Source organism: Cervus canadensis, chromosome 16 (assembly GCF_019320065.1).
Source record: "Cervus canadensis isolate Bull #8, Minnesota chromosome 16, ASM1932006v1, whole genome shotgun sequence".
NCBI classification, from domain to species: domain Eukaryota; kingdom Metazoa; phylum Chordata; class Mammalia; order Artiodactyla; family Cervidae; genus Cervus; species Cervus canadensis.
This window is the reverse complement of record NC_057401.1, coordinates 2,282,934-2,303,862: the sequence shown is the minus strand read 5'-3', so window position 1 is coordinate 2,303,862 and position 20,929 is coordinate 2,282,934. Positions and strand designations below refer to the sequence as shown.

The 20,929-nt window shown below is 51.2% G+C and overlaps 1 protein-coding gene across 4 annotated transcripts in view; it reads right to left on the bottom strand.

Annotated features, from left to right (window-relative positions):
- Positions 1-20,929, bottom strand: part of KCNIP1 (potassium voltage-gated channel interacting protein 1) — a 395,303-nt gene that overhangs the window by 96,669 nt on the left and 277,705 nt on the right. The window contains exon 2 of one of the 4 annotated variants that reach the window (XM_043488824.1): positions 8,071-8,141. The exons of the other annotated variants lie outside the window; for them this stretch is intronic. Coding sequence (XP_043344759.1) covers positions 8,071-8,107 — 37 coding nt within the window. The 5' untranslated portion in view covers positions 8,108-8,141. The remainder of the gene's footprint in view (positions 1-8,070; positions 8,142-20,929) is intronic. 4 annotated transcript variants of the gene reach the window in all.

Genomic DNA, 20,929 nt, shown 5'->3' with positions numbered 1-20,929 from the left:
TGTCAATCCCCAATTCTTTAACTCTCCCTCCCCCTTATCCACCCCCTCTGTTAACCATAATTTTGTTCTCTAAATCCTTCTCACTGTGTATTCATATGCATTTTTCTGATTACTAATGAGGTTAGGCAACTTTGCATAGAATTGTGAGCCTTAAAATTCTTCTGTGAAATTACTTTTTTTTATCTTCTACCTATTTTTAATGTTAGAGTGTTTGCTTTTTTCAACTTCATCCTGGATACTTAGTCTTCTATTGGTTATATTAATATGTGCTGCAAATAACTTCTCCCACTCCATGGCTCATATTTTAACCCTCTTTAAAGTGATTTTTGCTTCCCTGGTGGCCTATATGGTAAAGAATTTGCCTGCCATGCGGGATACCCGGGTTCAATCCCTGGGTCGGGAAGATCCCCTGGAGAAGGAAATGGCAACTCACTTCAGTATTCTTGCCTGGAGAACTCCATAGATAGAGGAGCCTGGTGGGCTACCTCCGTGGGGTAGTCCATGGGGTCGCAAAGAGTAGGACGTGATTGAGCGACTAATACTTTCACTTTCAAAGTGTCTTCTGATGGGCAAAGTTCTTAATTTGAATGAAATCAAACTTATTCATCTTTTCTTTATGGTCTATACTTTTTGTATCTTCTTAAAGAAATTCTTTCCTAACCTGAGGCCATACATATGTCCTCCTATATTGTCTTCTGAAAGTTTTATCATTTTTCCTTTTTACATTTAGATTTTTAATTCACCTAGTACTATTTTTTTTTTGCCATGATGTGTAGCATGTGGGATCTTATTTCCCTGACCCAGGATTGAGCCCGTGCCCCCTGAAGTGGAAGCTCGGAGTCCTAACCACCCAACTGCCAGGCAAGTCCCATACGCAGTATTGATTTTTTCCCCAAACATTAAGCTTTTTATTTTGCATAGCTGGTGGTAGTTTCAAGTGAAGAGCGAAGGGGCTCAGCCATACATATACATGTATCCATTCTCCCCCAAACCCCTCTCCCATCCTGGTACTGATTTTTATACAGGGTATGAAGTAGGCTTCCCCGGTGGCTCGGCAGTAAAGAATCTGGCTGTAAAGCAGGAGATCTGGGGTTCGATCCCTGGGTTGGAAGATCCCTTGGAGGAGGGCATGGCAACCAACTCTAGTACCCTTGCCTGGAGAAGCCTATGGACTGAGGAGCCTGGCAGGCTATGGTCCATCAGGTCACAAAGAGTCGGACATGACTGAAGTGGCTGAGCACATGAAGTAGGAATTCAGCTTTTTTCCACAATAGATTACCAATTGTCCCAGCACAGCTATCTAAAAGTCTGTTGTTTGCTCCACAGATTTGCATGTCACGTATCAGCTCTCTGTATCTGTGGGAGTGATCTTCTGAGCTATTGTTTTCCATTCGTCTATTTGTTTGTCTCTGTACAACTTCCTTCTCCTCACCATTCTTGCTTTATCGTAAGTCTTACTAGTCGGTTCAATCAGTCCTCTCATTATGTTCTTTCAAAAGTATTGCTGTCATTCTTGATTATTTGAATTTCCATAAACATGTTGGGAGTAGTTCTTAAAGTTCTCCAAATGCTAGAATTTTGATCAGATCTTCATCAGAATCATAGGCCACTTTGGGGTGAACTGACATCTTTACTGTGTTGTCTTCCAGTCTGAAGTCATGGCTCATTCTCCCCATCTATGTCTGTGTGTCTGTTAGTCACTCAGTTGTGTCCGACTTTGCGACCCCACGCACTGTAGGCCGCCAGCCTCCTCTGTCCATGGAATTTTCCAGGCAAGAATACCAGAGTGGATTGCCATTCCCTTCTCCAGAGGATCTCCCTGATCCAGGGATCGAATCCTGGTCTCCTGCATCGCAGGCAGATGAGCTACAGGGACGTGCCCCACCATCTACGTAGATCTTCCTTAATGCCATCAATAAAATTTTATTAATTCCCCCCACAAATGTCTTGTACAGCGTTTGTGAGATTATTCCTAGATGTTTTAGATATTTGATATTATTTTAAGTGGCATTTTTTAAAGGGCAGGTTTCTATCTTTTTGCTCTTGGTGTTTGTTTTTCATTGATTTTTGTCCCAAAACGTCATTGGATTCAAGAATTTTAACAATATATCTTAGATTATTTGAATCTATGCAAATGTATCACCCATAAATTAGTTTTTTTCTGATTCTTACACATTTTATTGATTTCTTTTGCCTTCCTGTGCTAGCTAGGGTCTCCAAAACCGTTTTTAAAAAAGTGATGCTAATGCCCTTACAGGGTACGTTTTCAATGACTCTTTCTTAGGTATAGTGTTTGCTGCATGCTTTTGCAAATACCCTTTACCAGGCTAGGAGAGTTCTTTCTAATCCTGGTTTGCTATGTTTTAAAAGATAACGGACAGGGCTTCCCTGGTGACTCAGTGGTAAAGAATCCACCTGTCAGCGCAGGAGACACGGGTTTGATCCCTGATCCGAGAAGACCCCACAGGCTGCAGAGCACTAAGTCTGCATGCCACAGCATGTGCTGCCCCTGCTCGGCAACAAGAGACGCCGCTGCGACGCAGAGCCCGAGAACCACACGTAGAGAAGGCCCCGCCGCAATGAAGGCCCGGGGTAGCCATGAATAAATAAATAAACCCCATAAGTTCTTTAGAAAAGATAATAGAAGGGAGATTTTATCAAACAATTTTACCTCATCCCCATGCGTTGATGAGCGCATCGTTTTTGTCCTTTATTAATGTACGTTGCTTGAAGTGCCTTTAAGCCAACCCTCTATTCCCGAGTAACCTCAGCTTCTTTATGTTGTTGGAATCAGTTTGCTAGTATTTTTTGAGGATATACAAAAAATTATTAATATATCTACGTGAGCAATATTAAATTTTAATTTCTTTCTTTGGCAGGATTTGATGTCAAGCTTATGTGTGCTTGATAATGAGTTGAGAAGTCTTCCTTCTTAAAATATTCCTTGAATATTCATTACAATCAACTGGTAAAGTGTCTGGGTCTGAAGCCCGTGTTGAAAAAAGGTGTTTATTACCTGATAATTTATCTGAGGCTATAAGTTTTCAATATCATTTGAGTTAGTTTTGGTAAGTCTATATTTTTATAAAATTTTTTCTGTGTTCTACAGGTTTTCTAATTACTGCAAGAAGGTTGTTCAGAATGTTCTCTTAAATCTCTAAAGGTCTTATGTTTCCTTTTTTTCCCCTAAAATTTGTTTATGCTTTCTGGGTTTGGTTTTTTTTTTTTTGCGGGAGGTGGGGGGGGATCAATCTTACAAAAACTTCATCTAGCATTTTACTTACATTTGCATTTGCTTCCCTGGTAGCTCAGCTGGTAAAGAATCTGCCTGCAATATAGGAGACCCCAGTTTGATTCCTGGGTCGGGAAGATCCCCTGGAGAAGGGATAGACTACCCACTCCAGTATGTTTGGGCTTCCCTTGTGGCTGAGCTGGTAAAGAATCCGCCTGCAATGTGGGAGACCTGGGTTCGCCATCTGGGTTGGGAAGATCCCCTGGAGAAGGGAAAGGCTACCCACTCCAGTTTTTTGGCCTGGAGAATTTACAAAGCCTGGAGTCACAAAGAGTCGGACATGACTTAGCTACTTTCACTTTTACTTATTTATTTTCAAAAGTTAATTTCTGCTGTTACCTTTATTAGTTCCTTTTTTTCCCTTACTTTTTTGAGATTTATTCTGGTTTTTTCCCCCTCTAATATGTTGTCTACTTTGTTTGTTAATTTTCAACCTTCCTCCTTTTATAACTATTAACATCCTCAAGGCCAAGCTGCACAGGGTTGGGGGTTCCCCTGAAGCCTGAGGGTCGCCCTGCCTCAGCTCTGGGCCCCTGCTTCACCCCGATCATTGCAGCAGAGTCCTTTGCTGAACTGGTTGTGACCTGGAGCAAGGGCAGGCCAGGACCTAAAAGAGCCAACAGGACCCTGGGCTGCCAGCCAGTGCCCTCTGCTGGTGCCCCAAGCCTTCCCCAAACCCTTCAGTTTCCGGCAGCTGCAAACCTCAGTGGTCTTGAATTCTTCTCTCCCTCCCTTGTCCCCTGAGCACTCACTCTGGGACCTGCCTGGCTGCTGGGGACTCGGCGGGCAGAAACCAGCAGTGGTCTGGGTTGAGAGACAGGCGCTCCTGCTCCTGCTGTTGTTCAGCTCAGGCCCTTCTCCCCTCAGCTCTGAACAGACGCAAGTCTTGACTTGGCCTCCGGACTCCTCCACTCGGGTGCACTTTCCCAGAAAAGCCAGACAGATGCTCACAGATATCAACACATTCAACCCCTGCTCAAAAGTCTACTGTGGCTTTTCCATTATAGTTTATCCCACGAGATTGGATTTGGTTCCCCGTGTTACACAGTAACACCTTGTTGTTTATCTACTTTAAATGTAATTGTTTGCATCTACTTACCCCAAACTCCCTCCCCTCTTCGCCTTCCCCTTAGCAACTACAGGTCTGCTCTCTATGTCTGTGAATATATGTCTATAACTGAGTCACTTTGCTGACCCCCGACCAGGGATCGAACCTATCTCCCTCGCTGCCCCCCTGCAATGGAAGAAACAAATGTTAACCACTGAACTACCAGGGAAGTCCCTGCCTCCCGCTTAAAGGGCCCTGTGATTACATTTAGGGCCCATCTGGATAATCCAGGAAAATCCCCCCATCTCAGGTCCCAAACTTAATTACAGTGGCAAAGCCCCTTTTGTCCCATCAGGTAGTATCTACAGCTCCTGTTTGGAAAGTGTGACTCCCACACGTGGATTCATCAATTCTTCACTGGCTGATCCTGAGTAACTCACTTGGTCTCTCAGAACCTCCATTTCCTCCAATAAAATGGAGACAGTAATCCCAGTTACAAGAAGGTTGTGGGTTTAAAGATGAAGTGGGATGATGCAAGCTCTGGTTGAATATTGATTTTAATCATTGCATCTGAATTCGCTTCTCTCAGATCCACCCTCAGCCCTCAACTCTCCTGGGCTTGATGCAAACACAGCAGATGAGGTTAAAAGAAAATTGAGGGGGCTGGGACTTGAAGGAAATTTCCTATGGAACTCCCCCACACCTGTCCTTTATGCCTGGCTGTGGGTCTCAGCCATCACTCTGATGAAGATACTGGGAAAGCAGTATTGGAGGCCGATGGGGGCCCCCTGTGGCCCCCAGGTTTATTCAGTGAGCTGGGACCCTTTAATGACAGTGCCCTTTGGGAGACAGGCAAGTGGAGGGGGTTGGTATTCCATCTGCTCCCGTAGGCTTTGGAGCTCTATGACACCAGCAACAATGAGTCAGGTGCCTGGCACTGTGTGCACACAGTCGGTGCTCAATACATGTGGCCCCTCCCCTTTTTCCTCTTGCCCATCTGCTTCTTGAGAGCAGCCCCTGGGCTCTTGACACCCTTCCCTACTTAGGTCTAGAAAGAAGCCGTGAGGAGTGGCGGGGGCATCAGTCGGGGTCCTCTGCAGCTCTGCTGGCCTGTGGTCTGGGCAACGGCTTCATGCCCTGTCCTCACGCACCTGACCAAGAGGCACTGGAGACACCCCAGCAGGCTGTGAGGACCGAGGGGGACAGGCTGCTCACACCTCGGAGGAGAGGAGGGCTGACGGCCGACTCGGCGGCGCACTCAGAGGACCTGAGTCACCTCCTACAGGGGCATCCTCGTTTGACAAGAGGAGGACGCACATCAACCCCAACTTCATGGGGGCTTCCCTGGGGGCTCAGTCAGCAAAGAGTCTGCTTGCAGTGCAGGAGACCTGGGTTCTGTCCCTGGCTTGGGAAGATCCCCTGGAGAAGGAAATGGCAACCCACTCCAGTATTCCTGCCTGAGAAATCCCATGGACAGAGGAGCCTGGCGGGCGACAGTCCACGGGGTTGCAAAGAGCTGGACACGACTGAGCGACTTCTCTGTCACTTTCATGGACGGGAGGGATCTGGGCAGGCTGCAGCCAGCCGGGGTGGAGGGAGAGGCTGGGGGCGGGTCTGTGCACTGGGCTGGGCTGGTCCTGAAGGACGCCTGCGGGGCCTCCCGGGCCGCCTGCTGTGCTGTTCACGTCCTCAAGGGCTTTTCACTTAGTCTTGACGGTCACCGCGTCAACCACTCACCTCACATTTTCAAAGAGACTCTCAAAGTGCTTAAAAATGAGCTGGAGACTTCCCTGGTGGCCCAGTAGTTAAGGATCTGCCTTCCAGGGATATGGATTCAATCCCCGGTCAGGAAACTAAGATCCCACTGCTTCAGGGTAACTACTGAGGCCGTGCACCACGAGGAGGCCCCGAGCAGCTCCCACTCCAGAAACGAAGCACACTTAAGCACTCAGGACCCTTGAGGGCCTCGGGCTAGGAAAAGTACGTGAGGACAGCAAAAGCTGTAAGGCACCGGCCCCTGCTCTGAGACACTGAATGTTTCAGCTACCCCTGCCCCCCCTCCTGCCAACCCTGAAGGCTTCTGGGCTTTTTTTCCCAAAGGCCGGAAAAGACTCCATCTTGGGGAGGATGGAGTTTACGAACAGAAACATTCCATAAGTTTGATTTTGAGAGGACAAAGCCAACTGAAAGGCCGAAAACATCGCCAAGAGGATGGTGTTGCTCTTGAGTCTTGGCTGAGACCCAGGGGAGCAGGCCTCCCGCACACACCAGCGGACGCGAGGATTCAGAGTCTGGGCAAAGCACTGAGGGTGTGGGGTGTTTCCTGGGGAGGCACCCCCTGCCAGCTAGCGAAGCTCGTGACTGAGGTTCAGGCTGTGTATGGGCAGCCGAACACCAGCCTGGTCTGAGGGACACTTTATTTACTTCTCAGAGAGAGGAACCTAGTCCAGATCCTGGGTTTGCCACCTCAGAATGACTTTCTTCAAGTGGAAGTTTGAAGACATCTGTCTCTCCCTTTGGGCTTTCCAGGTGGTGCTTGTGGTAAAGAACCCGACTACCAGTGCAGGAGATACAAGAGACATGGGTTTGATCCCTGGGTTGGGAAGATCCCCTAGATGAGGAGGGCATGGCAGCCCACTCCAGTATTCTTGTCTGGAGAACCCCATGGACAGAGGAGCCTGGTGGGCTACGGTCCATGGGGTTGCAGCGACCAAGCATGGACGCACGCACATCTTTCCTTCATCTCGTCTTCCCAGTGGACACGAAGGCCAGAATGAGCCGCCCCAGAGCACCCTGGGAGAAACCATCATCGAGCCTTGGGGTGCACCTCTTTCTCAAGCATCCTGAGAACAGTGATTCGCACAACCCTGGCACGTCCTGTCCCCTTAAAATCCAGAGAAAATGAATTCCTCTCACACATGGAAGAAACTGTCCCCAACTCCCTTTTAGGCAAGAGATAGCCCTGTGCACACGACCTGTCCACATCAGGACCCCCGAGGCCTGGAACCACGGAGAAGGTACAGGGGGTCGGAGGGGGAGGGTGCTAACTGCCAAGTCCTGAGGCTGCACACACAGGTGCCTCTGGAGCCTTTGGCATTTTAGTGCCACAAATCGAATGTCACTAAAAACCTGGCCTTTCCCCCACATCACAGCCTCCTCCCCCCACACACGTGCAGTGACTGGAGTCTAAGAACTGCTCCCATTGGCTGCAACTTTGACATGAGGCGATGAGTGGGAGACAGTGATAGGAAGAGACGCAAAGCCAGGGATGGGAGACATAGCTAGTGGGATGCCCAAGAGTCTGGAAACGGCCGAGGCTGCATGCCACTGAGGTCGAGGGTTTTTCAGAGCATCCAGGTGGGACTGATGAGGTTTCCCCAAAGTTCCCGCACCCTCCCAAACCATGACGGTAGGTCTCAGCCACTGGAAGCCACCAGAGGAAGCTCTTAAGAGCCAGTGTCATAGATCATGGGGAGATATTCCCTTGGAGCAGGCAGCCCAGTGCAAGCCACATGCACAGGCCTTACAGTACCTACGGTACCCAGAAGCCACTGCCCCCTCCAACCAAAAGCCACGCCTCCCCCAATCAAAGTTAGGGGCCCTCGGTGTGACCCCAAGTTTTGGCATCCCCTTTCCAGACCCAGAGAAGTCTCCTTTGGAACAGGAGAAACCTGCACATTGAAACCACCCTATCTGAGAATCGAGATGCAACGAAAGACTCGTGTCTTACTGTGGCCGCTTTTGCTCCCAAACTGCCAGTGTGCCATCACACAGCCCTCCCGCTGGTCCAGCCTGACTTACCTGCAAGAGAGAACACAGTCGGGATGACAGACACCTTCCCTGGGGACCAGCACAGCCTCCTGGAGGGGCCCAGAGTAGCTTCTCACATTGAGGGGGGTCGGCCCTGAAAAGGCCTTCCCCACAGCAGGGCAGAAACAGGGAAGCCCACATTTTCTCTTGATGCCTTAACTTTGACCAGGTCAACAGCCCCAGAGAAATGTATGGAGGCTCAGAATGGAGTCTGGAAAGAAGCTCTTGGCGGGGACCCAGGGCGATGGAGAGGCCACGCCCTCAGGCCTCCATGAACACATGTTGGGAGGCAATAAAAGAGATCTGCCTTCTGAGCTGGGAGGTGGGGACTTGCCTCTGCTTGGATCAGTTCCTTGGGGAAGGGAACAGTGGGGACCGCGATATATTCTTTTTTTGCACCCAGGGGCTTTGTGGTTCAGCAAATGTTGACTCCTCTGCACAGCTGCAAGCCAAAAGGAAGTAGCAATTCCAGGGTGGAGTTTGGATTCTCCCTGAAAGACGATGCTCCCCACCCCCCAGCCCCCAGTTCCTATGCATCCAAAGGAAGCAAGAGTCCATTCTGTTCATCCCGTGCCAAGCTGCCTTTTACTGTTTCCCCTGCAGGATATTCCCAAGGTATTAGTTCTCTAGACTACAAAGTCTGTTGGCATCTCAGGCAGTGGCAAGTGAGGGCTGAGAATTTTAAACAACCAGGCTTCTCCTCAAATATATCCCCACATGCCTAGCACACACTAAGATTTTATTAATAGTAAACACTGTTTATCCTCCCTGATGTTATGCTCCACTTCTCACTCAGTCTATATCCTTGGTGTGTGTGTAGAAAAATAGATATGCCTCTGTTGTCCAAAGACTGAGGCACCAGTCAAAGATTTTCACTGCCAGTTTTTCCTTTGGCATGATTAATTTTAACTCAGCTCTGGATATTGACCTGCAGTTTGGGAGCATCATCATCCAGAGATACACAGCCTAAACCATAAGACACATAAGTGTTCACCTGAAATTCAAGATGGCAGCCATGGGCTCAAGCTCACCTAGATTTAGTTGACTTTTCCATACCCTGCTAACCTACCAGGCTGGGTAGGTTTCTGCCCTGCAAGCTTTCTCAGTGTTGATGTGCTAATATCCATTGTGAAACTCTAGTGCCCACCACTTCCTGGCCTTCAGATCATTGTCTTTATCTCAGGAGATGGGAAAAATATCTAATTTTCATATCAGCCCCTCAGGAGTCACACTTGGCATTTCCCTGGTCCTCATTTCCTTCTGAATTCATCACAAAGTTCTGTTGATTCTACTTTTTAAATCTCTCAGGAATCCACTGTCACTGTCATCTGTAGAATTGATGGCTGGTGCTTGTGCAGCCATTTTGGGCCATGAAGTAACATCCATAGATTGACGTTGGCGGAACAGGAAGATAGAAGGAGCCTGAGTTCTTCATGATTCCTTGAAGCTGCCACCCCAACCATGTACCTATCTTCTCCTGCCTTCTTTAATGTGTAAGAGAGAAAAACTTCATGCTCTAGCATTATGTTATTTTGGAACTTGAACACATGCAGTTGAACCTCGTCCAACTGAATCATTGAGGTGGAGAAAGGAGATCTGACTTGTGAACAACTGTATACCAGGCTTCCCTGGTGGCTCAGATGGTAAAGAATCTGCCTGCAATGCAAGAGACCTGGATTTGATCTCTGGGTTGGGAAGATCCCCTGGAGAAGGGAATGGCTACCCACTCCAGGATTCTTGCCTGGAGAATTTCATGGACATGGACAGTCCATGGGGTACATCAGGTGGACCACACATGACTACTGAATTACAAAGTGTCAGGGAGATGGGAGGACAAGAAGGTTCCATAGGTGAGAGTGGACCATGGAAACATGGAATGGAAGTTATCACAACCACAGATGGTTGGGGAATTACTGAACTTGGGTATTATATGTCCACATGTGTTACCTCAGCTGTATTACTTCTCACAATGATCTTATGAGTCTGATTTGTTTTATTAATGAGAAAAGTGAGTTTAGAGACATGATGTAATTTGTCAAGGTCACATAGTTAATAGTGGACGCAGGATTCAACCCCCAAGAAGTCTGGCTCCAAGGTCTATCCCTGAAATACTGACTCCTGGAGGAGTATTTGTTTTTCTTAAATATCCAACAGAGATGAGTGTTTTTGTTTGTTTGTTTGTACTTTACAAGTTGCTGAAGTACAAACAGAATTGACTGTTAGTCCAGAAGAAACTCTAAAGATCATCTAACTAGAGTCTTATCATTATTATCATTATATAATATTAATCATTATCATTATTGAAATTATTAACCAGTAACTGGCAACCCACTCCAGTACTCTTGCCTGGGAAATCCCATGGACGGAGGAGCCTGGTAGGCTACAGTCCATGGGGTCGCGAAGAGTCGGGTGGAACTGAGCGACTTCACTTTCACTTTTCACTTTCATGCACTGGAGAAGGATATAGCAACCCACTCCAGTGTTCTTGCCTGGAGAAGCCCAGGGATAGGAGCCTGGTGGGCTGCCGTCTATGGGGTCGCACAGAGTCGGACACGGCTGAGTGACTTAGCAGCAGCAGCAGCAGGAGGAGTGTAATAGCAGCTGGGCAGCCTTAGTCGAATACAGTTACAGTTTCCCGTGGAAACTTGTGAAGGAATAAAAGGTGGGTTGCGCCAGGTGAAGCAAGTCGTGGGACCCCAGGGAATGGCACTTGCTCTCCAGTGTAAACAGCTCCCAAGGTAAGGTCGCCAGTGCTCTTGCTGCGGCAGCCGGGCCCTGGTCCTTCCTCGGGCTGCTGCTGCCCTCTCCTGGTCACGTCTGGAACTGATGAAAGTCTCCTCCCCGCGCCGCGCGCAGGAAGCAGCTCCAGCGAGCGGGAGCTGCGGAGGCTTCTTCAGTGTCCCCTGCTCCCACCGTCCTGTCGTCGCTGTGTTGGGAAGGGCCGCACGACTTGTTAGGAGCGAAAGGAAGAGACCGCTTTATGTGGGGCTTGGTGCCCCCAAGAACTGCCCACGGGGCTGCTCGCGACCAGGAGAGGAGGAAGCAGACAGACTGGAGAGGGGCGGGGTTAAAGGGGGAGGGGGAGGAGGGGGGGAGAGGGGGAGGAGGGAGAGGGGCGGAGGGGAAGGAGGGAAGGGGAGGAGGGAGAGAGGGGGGAGGGGGAGGAGGGGGAGAGGGGGAGGAGGGAGGGGCAGAGGGGAAGGAGGGAGGGGGAGGAGGGAGGGGGAGGAGGGGGAGAGGGGGGAGGGGGAGGAATATATCTCAACCTATATTCCAAATCCAGCAAATATAATTTCCATTTCATAGATGTTAAGACCTTAGACACTACATGTGTGACCTTAGCAAGTTGCTTGGTATTTTTAAGGCCCACTTTTCTCATCAGGAACTGGGGATGCTCCAGGCCATAGAGAGATGCCTGACGGGAGTCCATGGGCGGATATAGGTGGAGCGCTAGCACAGGCCTGGCACGGGGTAGAGCTCAAAACCGTGGAGCGAGGGCGGTAACGGTCCACTGCACATCCGCAGATGTCCGCAGATGGCGGCGGGAATCTGAAGCGGGTCGGGCTCCCCCAGGGCAGGAGCTGTGAGTGAGGGCCCCGGCGCCTGGGTTAAGGAAACAGACACTGTCCTCTGAAGCACAGACTGTAAACCTGCCTCTGTAAGCCATCTCAAATCTAGGTCTTGGGGGTTTCTGAGCACTCCCCCCACCGCAGGGCCCACTTCCCTTCATTCCCTTGGCACGTTTCGCTTCCCCCTGGTTTGAGCTGAACAGAGACAGGAGAGAATAGACAAATCTTTTTCCTGGAGGCCTGGTCCATTTTATCTGACATTCGTTTATTCAACAAATATTTTCTGAACACCTTTTCTGGGCCCATCACCATTCTCGGGGTGGGGGAATCAGAAGTGAACAGAACAGATGATCCTGTCCGCACGGAGCTTACACTTAAGTAGGGATAAAGGGAGAGAGGAAACCAAAGTGCTGCTGTTCGGTCACTAAGTCGTGTCTGACTCTGCGACCCCACGGACTGCAGCACGCCAGGCTTCCCTGGCCTTCACCCTGTCCCCGAGTTTGCTCAAACTCACGTTCACTGAGTTGGTGATGCTGCCCAACCATCTCACCCTCTGCCGCCCTCTGCTGCTTTTGCCTTCAATGTTTCCCAGCATCAGGGTCTTTTCCAATGAGTCAGCTTTCCGCATCAGGTGGCCAAAGTGTTATAACATGTAAACAACTACAATGTGTAATGTGACAAAGAGTGAAAGTATCAAGGAGAAACCAGAAAGCACAGAAGGAGAGAGGGGGGCTGCTGGGTGCTGGACCTGGGGGAGGTCAGGACAGTCTCCCCAAGGGGACGTTTGAGCAGAAGGCGGGTGAGCCTGAACCTGTGGATGTGTGGAGAGTGCTCCAGGCAGAGTGCACAGCAGGACCCAAGGCCCTGAGGCAGGAGCACAGGCACCAAGTCCGTGGACCAGCCGGGAGGCTGGAGTGCTGGGCCAGTGAGGGAGGGAGGTGGGGACAGAGGCGCCGACGGAGGTGGGGCCGGGCCTGTGCTCTTTGCGTGAGATGGAAAGCACGGGAGGAGTTCTGAGCACAGGAGGGATGTAGTCTGGTTTATTGTTCACAGTATCTCTTTGTCTGCTGGCAAAGAGTGGATGAGGCAAAGAACAACGAGGAGGCAGGGGCAGAATCGGGGAGACCACTGCGGAGGCTCCTGCAATAATTCAGGGCAGAGACGGGAGTGGCAGCTTCCTATGGAGAAAGCCTTGCCAGGCAGTTAGGGTCTGAGGTCAAGAGGGAGCAGGGGTGGTAAAGCAATGTCTGATCCGGTGGATCCTGGCCTATAGGACTCTCAGGGGCCAGGGAGGAGCTGGAAAGGATCAAGAATCCATATTCCCCCTAGGTACCCATACACAGGATATACCTAATATGTGTATATATCTTTATTTTAATCTATTGTAGATGCTGTGGTCCTAGAGATAATGTTAATTTAAAAATGTTGCTGATAGGTTGTCTGTTTTGAATGCATTTGTATTTTTCTGTAGTGGATCCTACACATTGTTCTGTTGGTGCTGTGGATGGATTGGGGGTGGGTTTTGCATGCAGACAGCCTGGTTTGCAGGTCTGGCTCTGCCACTACAAGCCATGCCCTTGAGCAGGTTATTTCACATCTCTGATCCTCCGTGTATCCATCTGTGAAGTGGAGATGAGAGGACCTGCCCTGGGGCGGGCACTATTGTTGGGGGGGCGGGGGAGCACTAGGAATGCAAGAGGTGTTTACAGGAGGTGCTCGCTTTCTTTCCCTCCTTTTGTCTCCTAAAAGCCATCCTCTAGGATTTCCCTGGTGGTCCAGTGGTTAAGACTCTGCACTCCAGAGAGCTCACATCTGGTGGTCTATGACAACCTATAGGGATGGGACAGAGTAGGAGGCGGGAGGGAGGTTCAGAAGGGAGGTCCAATATGTATACCTCCAGCTGATTTATTTTGATATATGGCAGAAACCAACACTGTAAAGCAATTATCTTCCAATTAAAAAAAAAAAAAAAAGACTGTGTACTTCCAATGTAGGAGGCTCTGATCAATCCCTGCTTGGAAAAGTAAGATCCCACAGGCCAAACAACAACAACAAAAAATGGCCTCTGTTCTTGCGTTACCTACCACAGGCTTGCTAGGTGATGGTGGGGGACTGTCCACCTCCTTGGTCCCTCATCTTGTCCTGTATCAACAGGGAGAGGTGCTGGATGGGAAATACCTTCAGAGGCCTGGGATCAGAAGGTGTCATGCTGGCTGAGCCACGGATGCGGTCTCTGCATGCAGAAGGCCATCAGTCAGTACTCTCCTTGTGCATGAGTCAGTGGTGCTGGCCCAGACAGCGGTCCCAGAGAGCTTGCCCCGGTTCCCAGGGCTCGGGCCTCTGCAGGCAAGGCACTGTGGTTGGAGCTCTGCCCCTTGGAGCAGGTGGCCTGTTCTCTGCTTTCTGCCTCCCTTGTCCCTGTGTGTCCTTCCCGCCTCCACATGGTGACAGGCAGGCCTCCAGGGCCCAGGGGACTTCCTGGGTGGCCTCCTCCAGCACCATACCTCTACACACCACCTCTACGCACAGTGATCCACAATTTCCATTTCCAGCCTGGCTCCCCCCTGAACGCCAACTCCTGCTTCTAGTTGCTTTCTTCACATTTCCACTTCGATGTCTAACAACAGAACCCTCAGATTTAAACAAGATCCTTGAAATTTCCCTCCAAACTCGCCCTATGTCTCCCTGGGGCATTTAATGAAACTGTTCTCCCAGGCACTTGGACACCACTTTTGGGGACTTGCTTAACCCTGATCTCTCTCACACCACATCCAGTCCAGCAGCGTCTCCTGCCAGCTCCACCTTCCAAACATACCAGAGACGGTCCCTTCTCGCCCCCTCCACCTGCTCCCGGTGCCTGGGGGCCACAGTGGCCTCCAGCCGGCCTCTCTGCCTCCCCCATCCAGTCTCATCCCTGCAATCCAGTGATCCTTTCTTTATAAATCCAAACCAGATTGTTTCATAAATTATGTAAATTTAAGCCTGGAAAACGTCTGCTCAAAATTCTTCAGTCGCTCCCACTTGCACCTCAGAACTGAACAAAGATCTTTGAGAAGATCCTTGTCTTAACTGGAGACAAAAACTGGAACAAAGTGGAAACTGTACCTGCCTCCTTGAAGCCTAGAGTGTGGGAGACACAGCCAGCCAGGATGTAAACCAAGACCCTGCCAGAGTTTGGGGGGTGGTGGTGGAAGGTCTTTGAAGAGGTGATATTTAAGACATCAAAGAGACTGAGAACTGAAAGGGAGTCTTGAGACCTCTACGTTAATAATTCCTCCTACCCCATTTAGAAATGGAGGGAAAATGAGCTCAGAGTGGTAAGGTGATCTGCCCACGGCCACACAGCATATTACCTACAGAACTGGAATTTCAAGACAAGTATCCTGACAGTCTGCTTTGTGGCTGATGATAGCTAGCCTGAAGCTGCAGTTCCTAACAGTGATGTCTGGGAATGCTATGAGATGTTACTCTTCTCTTATTAAATATATATATACATAATACAAAATAAAAGGTGTATGCATCTCATGCTTAACATGTCCACACCTGATAGCTCTGATGAGTCACAATGCGGACGTTATCCACTGGATTAATGGTGCCTCCGTCCTGCCATGGGCCTTCACCCAGTGCCTTGGACCGCTCAACCACGCTGCCCGCTCCCGCCATTTGCTTAGACTAAGAAGCTCCCTGCAGTCAGTCTGGATTTCTCTGCCTCACCCGCACATCTGGTTTCTCAGCAAATCTGGCTCCACGTTCACAGTCCATCCAGGATCCGGCCCCCTCTCTTAACTGCTGCCTCCATGGTGGGCACAGCGGTCACCTCCCGCGAGGTCCCCGCAGAAGCCTCTCGGGCACTTCCTCACCTCTCGCTGTGAGCCCTCAGCCCCACGCCAATCCATCAGTCCGCGCACAGCACAGCCATTAACCTGCTTTTTGGGTTTCACTCCAAGCTCTCCACCGCTCCCTTCTCAGGTTAAGTAAAAGCCACACGCCTTTGTCCTAACACCTCCCTGGCCACTTTGCCTCTATCCTCGCCTTGGGTCCCCGTCCCTACATTCCTGGCTGGGCACTGGCTGTTTATTCTGCCAGGAAAGTTCTCCAGAGACCAGCACATCCGCCCAAACGGCCTTCAGGTTGTGCTCAACCAGGCTGTCCTGATCACTCTAGCTGCAATTTCAGTTTGTTCCCTGCTTGATTTTTTCTCTGCTCTTACAACAGGATGGCGTACTTACTTTCCTTATCTTGTTGGTTGTCTGCATGTTAAATGAGAGGTCTGCTCCCCGCGGTGTTGCCCCATCCCCCATCCCCCAGGACCCGCCCTCCCTAGGTTGCTCCTGGCTCCTGGCACCCCGCGGCACGGGTCTCGGCTCAGCCCCGGCTCGTCCCCTTTGGACACCAGATGGCGCCGCATGCCAGCCCCCAGCTCCTGGCTGACGGGCCCTTGAAGGAGTGAGAGACGCTGAGAATCTGCCCAGCAGAGGCCAGTGGCCTGACCCCACAATGAGAATGATCCTCTCAGACCTGGGGATTCACAAAATTCTTCTCCGTGGAGGAGAAGGCCTCTTCTGGCGGCCTCTTCCTGGTTCTGTCTGGACTCACGTTCCCTACACCAAACTCTGAGCCAGGGAACCCTGCGGCTGGCCTACTGTGTGCTAGGTGCTGTGCTGAGTGCTTTTCCCCAGATGGCCCACTAAGTCCTCACCACGGCTCTGCTCCCATCTGTAGACTTTGAGGACCTTCCCTGTGGCTCAGATGGTAAACAGCCTGCAGTGCAGGAGACCTGGGTTCAATCCCTGGGTTGGGATGATCCCCTGGAGAAGGGAATGGCTACCCACTCCAGTATTCTTGCCTGGAGAATCCCATGGACAGAGGAGCCTGGTGGGCTATGGTCCATGGGGTCACAAAGAGTCGGACACAACTGAGCGACTTTCCCTCACTTGGACGTGGAAACTGTGGTTCAGAGAGGCCAGGTTGCTTGCCTGAGGTCACACCGCTGATAAGTACAGAGCTAGGACTCCAACCCAGGCTCCTTTGGCTCAAAGTCAGGGTTCTTCCACTGTATCAAGCATCTCCCCTCACTGGCCTGGAGAGAAGGCAAAGTCAGAAGTTGGTCCATCCTAAAGTTAATACGTTTCAGGAATCAAGGAGGGGAAATGACACTAGTTTGTGCTGGCTACTTTCTTTCACTTACTTACTGCCCACGTCCCTGACTGTAAGGATGTGTAAACTGAGCCCAGAGAGGTGGTGGTGCTTGCCCAAGGTCACACAGCATAGTTGCGTTCTTTCTCCTCACTTCCCAGGGCCTGTGTAGAGATGCTCCAGGTTGGGTGGCAGAGCTGTTAGCAACCTGTGCCCGAAGAGGCCACATGCACACAGGACGGACAGGTGCTCTGCAAAGTCTTGCAAGGAAGCCACACGGGCAGGCTGAGACCTGGGAAGGGACCTCCTTGGGTTGAAAGAGACAGGATTTGAAGAGAGAATGACAAAGAATTAATGATTCAGGAGGCCTTGGACACGGTCTGATCTCAGTGTTCTTCTAAGGCTTTCTGAGTCTTTTCCTGTCCTGTCGCCCCGGGTATTTCTTTCCCTCCCTACTTTAAACTTTGATCAGATGCATGTTCTCTTGTCCTCCAGGTCCAGATGAGTCTGGGCAGAGAAATGGGCAGGAGGACAGAAGGACAGGAAGGAAGAGCCCCTGCTGCAGGCGGGGCTGGTGCTGAGGGCAGACTGCTGTCGGGCCGTCCTGGCCACCGGGGCGGCACAGCCCAGTGCTCTGGGGGCGTCTCCGGGAGGCGGCAGGTGTGCGGTGGGGCCCGGCCTCGCCATCACTAAGTGGAGTGTGCACTGCTGTCCTTTCCCTGGTGAGGACCGGGGCTGTGAGCTGGCCTGCCTGGCCCCAGTCACCAGGCTGTCAGCAGCTGAGCTGGAATACCCCCAGGGCCTCACGGTGGGGAAGAGGCCAGAGGCCCCCGGAGGAGGGGCTGGGTGCACATGGCTGTCCCAGCTCCCGCCCAGGGTCTGAGGGCGAAGCAAGAAGCGCTGTCACCACTGAAAGTGACAGTCAGAGTCGCTCAGTCGTGTCCAACTCTTTGCAACCCCGTGGACTATACAGTCCATGGAATTCTCCAGGCCAGAATACTAGAGAGCCTTTTCCTCAGCTCCTAATGAAGAAGGAAAAATAAGTAAATCAGCAGTTTGGAGCCTGGCGGCTCCCTGTGGGGAAGACGACTCCCCTTCTGTGCAGGAAGGTAAATCTGTTGGTTTTTTTTCTTAAATGTATTCCATCCAGGACAGCTTTTCTTTGGATCTCCAGCTGCTTATGAAAAGTCTTTGAAATGGAGAAGAGGAGAGACAAGTCACTAAGGCTCTGACTTGCCCTGGATTGCTGAAGCAATCCTGGTCCCCCAGGGGCCACTCATGTGGACTCCTTCCGTGTTTCCTAAACATCTACTGTGGGCCAAGCTTGGCGCCGAGGCTCTCGCCGACATCCTCTGCCTCCATCCTCATGGCTGCCCTGGGAGGTGGGAAGTCTAATGCCCGTTTCACAGATGAGGAAGCTGCCTACCCAGTGAGGTCCAGACGGGAGCTGCTGTCTCAATATCAGGCAGCCTTGAAGACATGATTTCACAGGGCTGACTGTTCCTGGAAGAGGGAACAGAAACTCAGAGAGGGAATCACCTGAGCAAGGTCACACAGCAAGTCACTGACAATCTGTAAACCTGACTCTTAATTCCGAAGGTGACATTCCCTTCACTGTCCACACTCAAGCTGTTCTCAGTTGTTATATTTGATATGAATGTGGGAAGGAGGCAGCCATGGAGAAGTGATTATCTGGACCCAACACCAGTCAGAATGGCTCCCTCTGAGCCTCAGTTTCTGGACCTGTGAAATGGGAGTGATGCTGAGCTCTGGAATTATATCTTTAAGACACAGTCTCACAGTCTGTTTCTTTTCTTCCATCCCTCCTCCCCAGATATTGCCTTCTGGGTCACAAGGCCATGCCTGTCCCCTTGAGGTATAATCATCTCTCAGGAGACTCCCCACCCATGGTCTCATGGTTTTGTGAATGTGTTGTGACCATTCACACCCCCATCCAGTGCCTCGGCTGGTTCCTCTGCCTAGAGGGTTGCTTTCTTTTTGGAATTTTAAAATATTTATTTTTCTGCTTTATGAGAAAATATTTACTATGTTTGATTAGAGTGCCCTTTTTCCTTGCTTTACATCCCTCCCTTGTTCCAAGATTTACAGTGGCTCCCCCGAATCCCCACGCACCCCTCCACATTCCAGTCATACAACTCCACTCCGGACTCCCCAGACGGGCCAGGCTCTTTCTCGCCTCTCTGCCTTGGCACTTGCTGCCCCTCTGCTGGGATGATTTCCTCCCCTTGTGCACTGGGTGAAATCCTATCCATCCGTAAGACCCAGCCCAAATGTCCCCTCCTTTGCAAAGTCTTCCCTGGTCCTCTGGCCCACCTTGAGTAGAGGCAATTGAGGCCATACGCCTGGTTCATTTCTTGCATTCATTCACCAGCACATTGTAGGAACAATAATCTTATGTTGATTGAGTCACAGTGTTCAGCACACTGAATTATCAGTATCTGTCTCATCCACCCGTGTGGCACTAAGAAAATACTTGCTGATCCTTACTACGTGGCAGGTTCTAGCTTTAGTCTCATTTCCTGGGGGCGCATCGAGTTTCCTGAGGGAGGGTCTGTGCCTGGATCACCTCTGGGTCCCCAGAGCTGGCATCTGCCCTCAGAATGGCCAGAGACTGCCTACTGATCACATCACACTCACTCCTGCTCTTCACTAGAAGAGCCAGCTTGCCCCTGACTCTGCCTCCCTACCCGCCTTCCACAGGCCCAGACTGGCCCAGGAAGTGGGTCAAGTGTCCCCAGCACACTTAGCAGCCTGGGGAGGGTCTGCTCAGCCCATGCCTGCCTCCCCCTCCTCAGCACCAGCCCCGTTCAGACAGCCAGACAGACAGGCAGACAGACAGACTGATGAGTCCAAGTCCTCACCTTAGAACCAGTGGGGAAGGGGATCATTTCCTCCCATAACACTGTTTATGGGGAATCTGGCCTGTCTGGCTTCCCTTTCTCAGGTTCAGGTTTGATTCATTGCACAGATATATTTGGGGGTGCATCTGGTGTCCCTACGAGGTGCGCCCATGCTGGGGTGTGGCTGTGGAGGGTACTGAGCGCGGCAGCCCTGGACGCTGAGGCAGCCCCATGGGGGAGCCCGACATCCTGAGCACTGGGAGAGGCGGGGCTGCTGGGCGGACGCAGGGAGAGAGTAGCGGGATCGAGGCATCTGGCTGCCTCCTCTGGGCTGCAGGGCCTTCACAGCTGCAGGACCTCCCCCGGCTGCCTGAGGCCCTTCCTCACTCCTGCCAACATCAGGCAGAGGGTCTCTGACTGACGGGGTGGGGGCTTGGCTGTCCAGGCCTCCTCTCAGGGAGGGGCAGGCTCCCCCTGGACCCCTGAGTTTCGGCCTTGACCCTCTGATCTCTTTCCTTCTGGCCCTGACCTCGGACCTTAGTCAGGAGGTGCCTGTGTGGACAAGCCCCCCTTACCCTCACCCCATGACTCCCCTTGTCAGAACTCCCAGGCCTGCCTCAGACCTGTGCTGTCTCAGGAAGGAGTGTCTGTTTCCCAGGGCAGCGAGTTTAAGCAGCTGGGCCAGCAGGAGATCGATGCTTATGTCAGGGGTGAAGGAGGGAACAGATGTTTTCTGAACAGCAAATCCATAGACGCAGGAGGCGGGAGGGGATGGGAAGGAAGGACACAGTGATTTCGCGTTCTGGAGTGAGCCTGGGGCCTGAAGGATGGACAGCAGTTCTCAGCGAGGGCCGGGGGTGCGGGAGTGTCTGTGGAAACGCCACATGGGCTCCAGTCCAGAGCTGCCTTTGTGCCACGGGCTGCAGGCTGCAGGGAGGCGGGAAGGCCACGGGCAGATTTTCCATCTGACCCCTCAGTGCATGGCCAGAGCTCCCCGCCAGGGGGCTGGGGGCCAAACCTATGCTACTCAGGAACCCCAGACATGAATGCTGCCAATTAACCTTGAGCTCCCTCCAAGAAACTACGTTACCAGAAACATATGCACTGCGGCACTGTGTGTGTGTGTAAATATTCATGTGTTGATGGGTGTCTTAGCAGGACCACCAGACCTGGAGTGAGATCATTAAATCATGCCTTTAGAGCCCAGATCCTG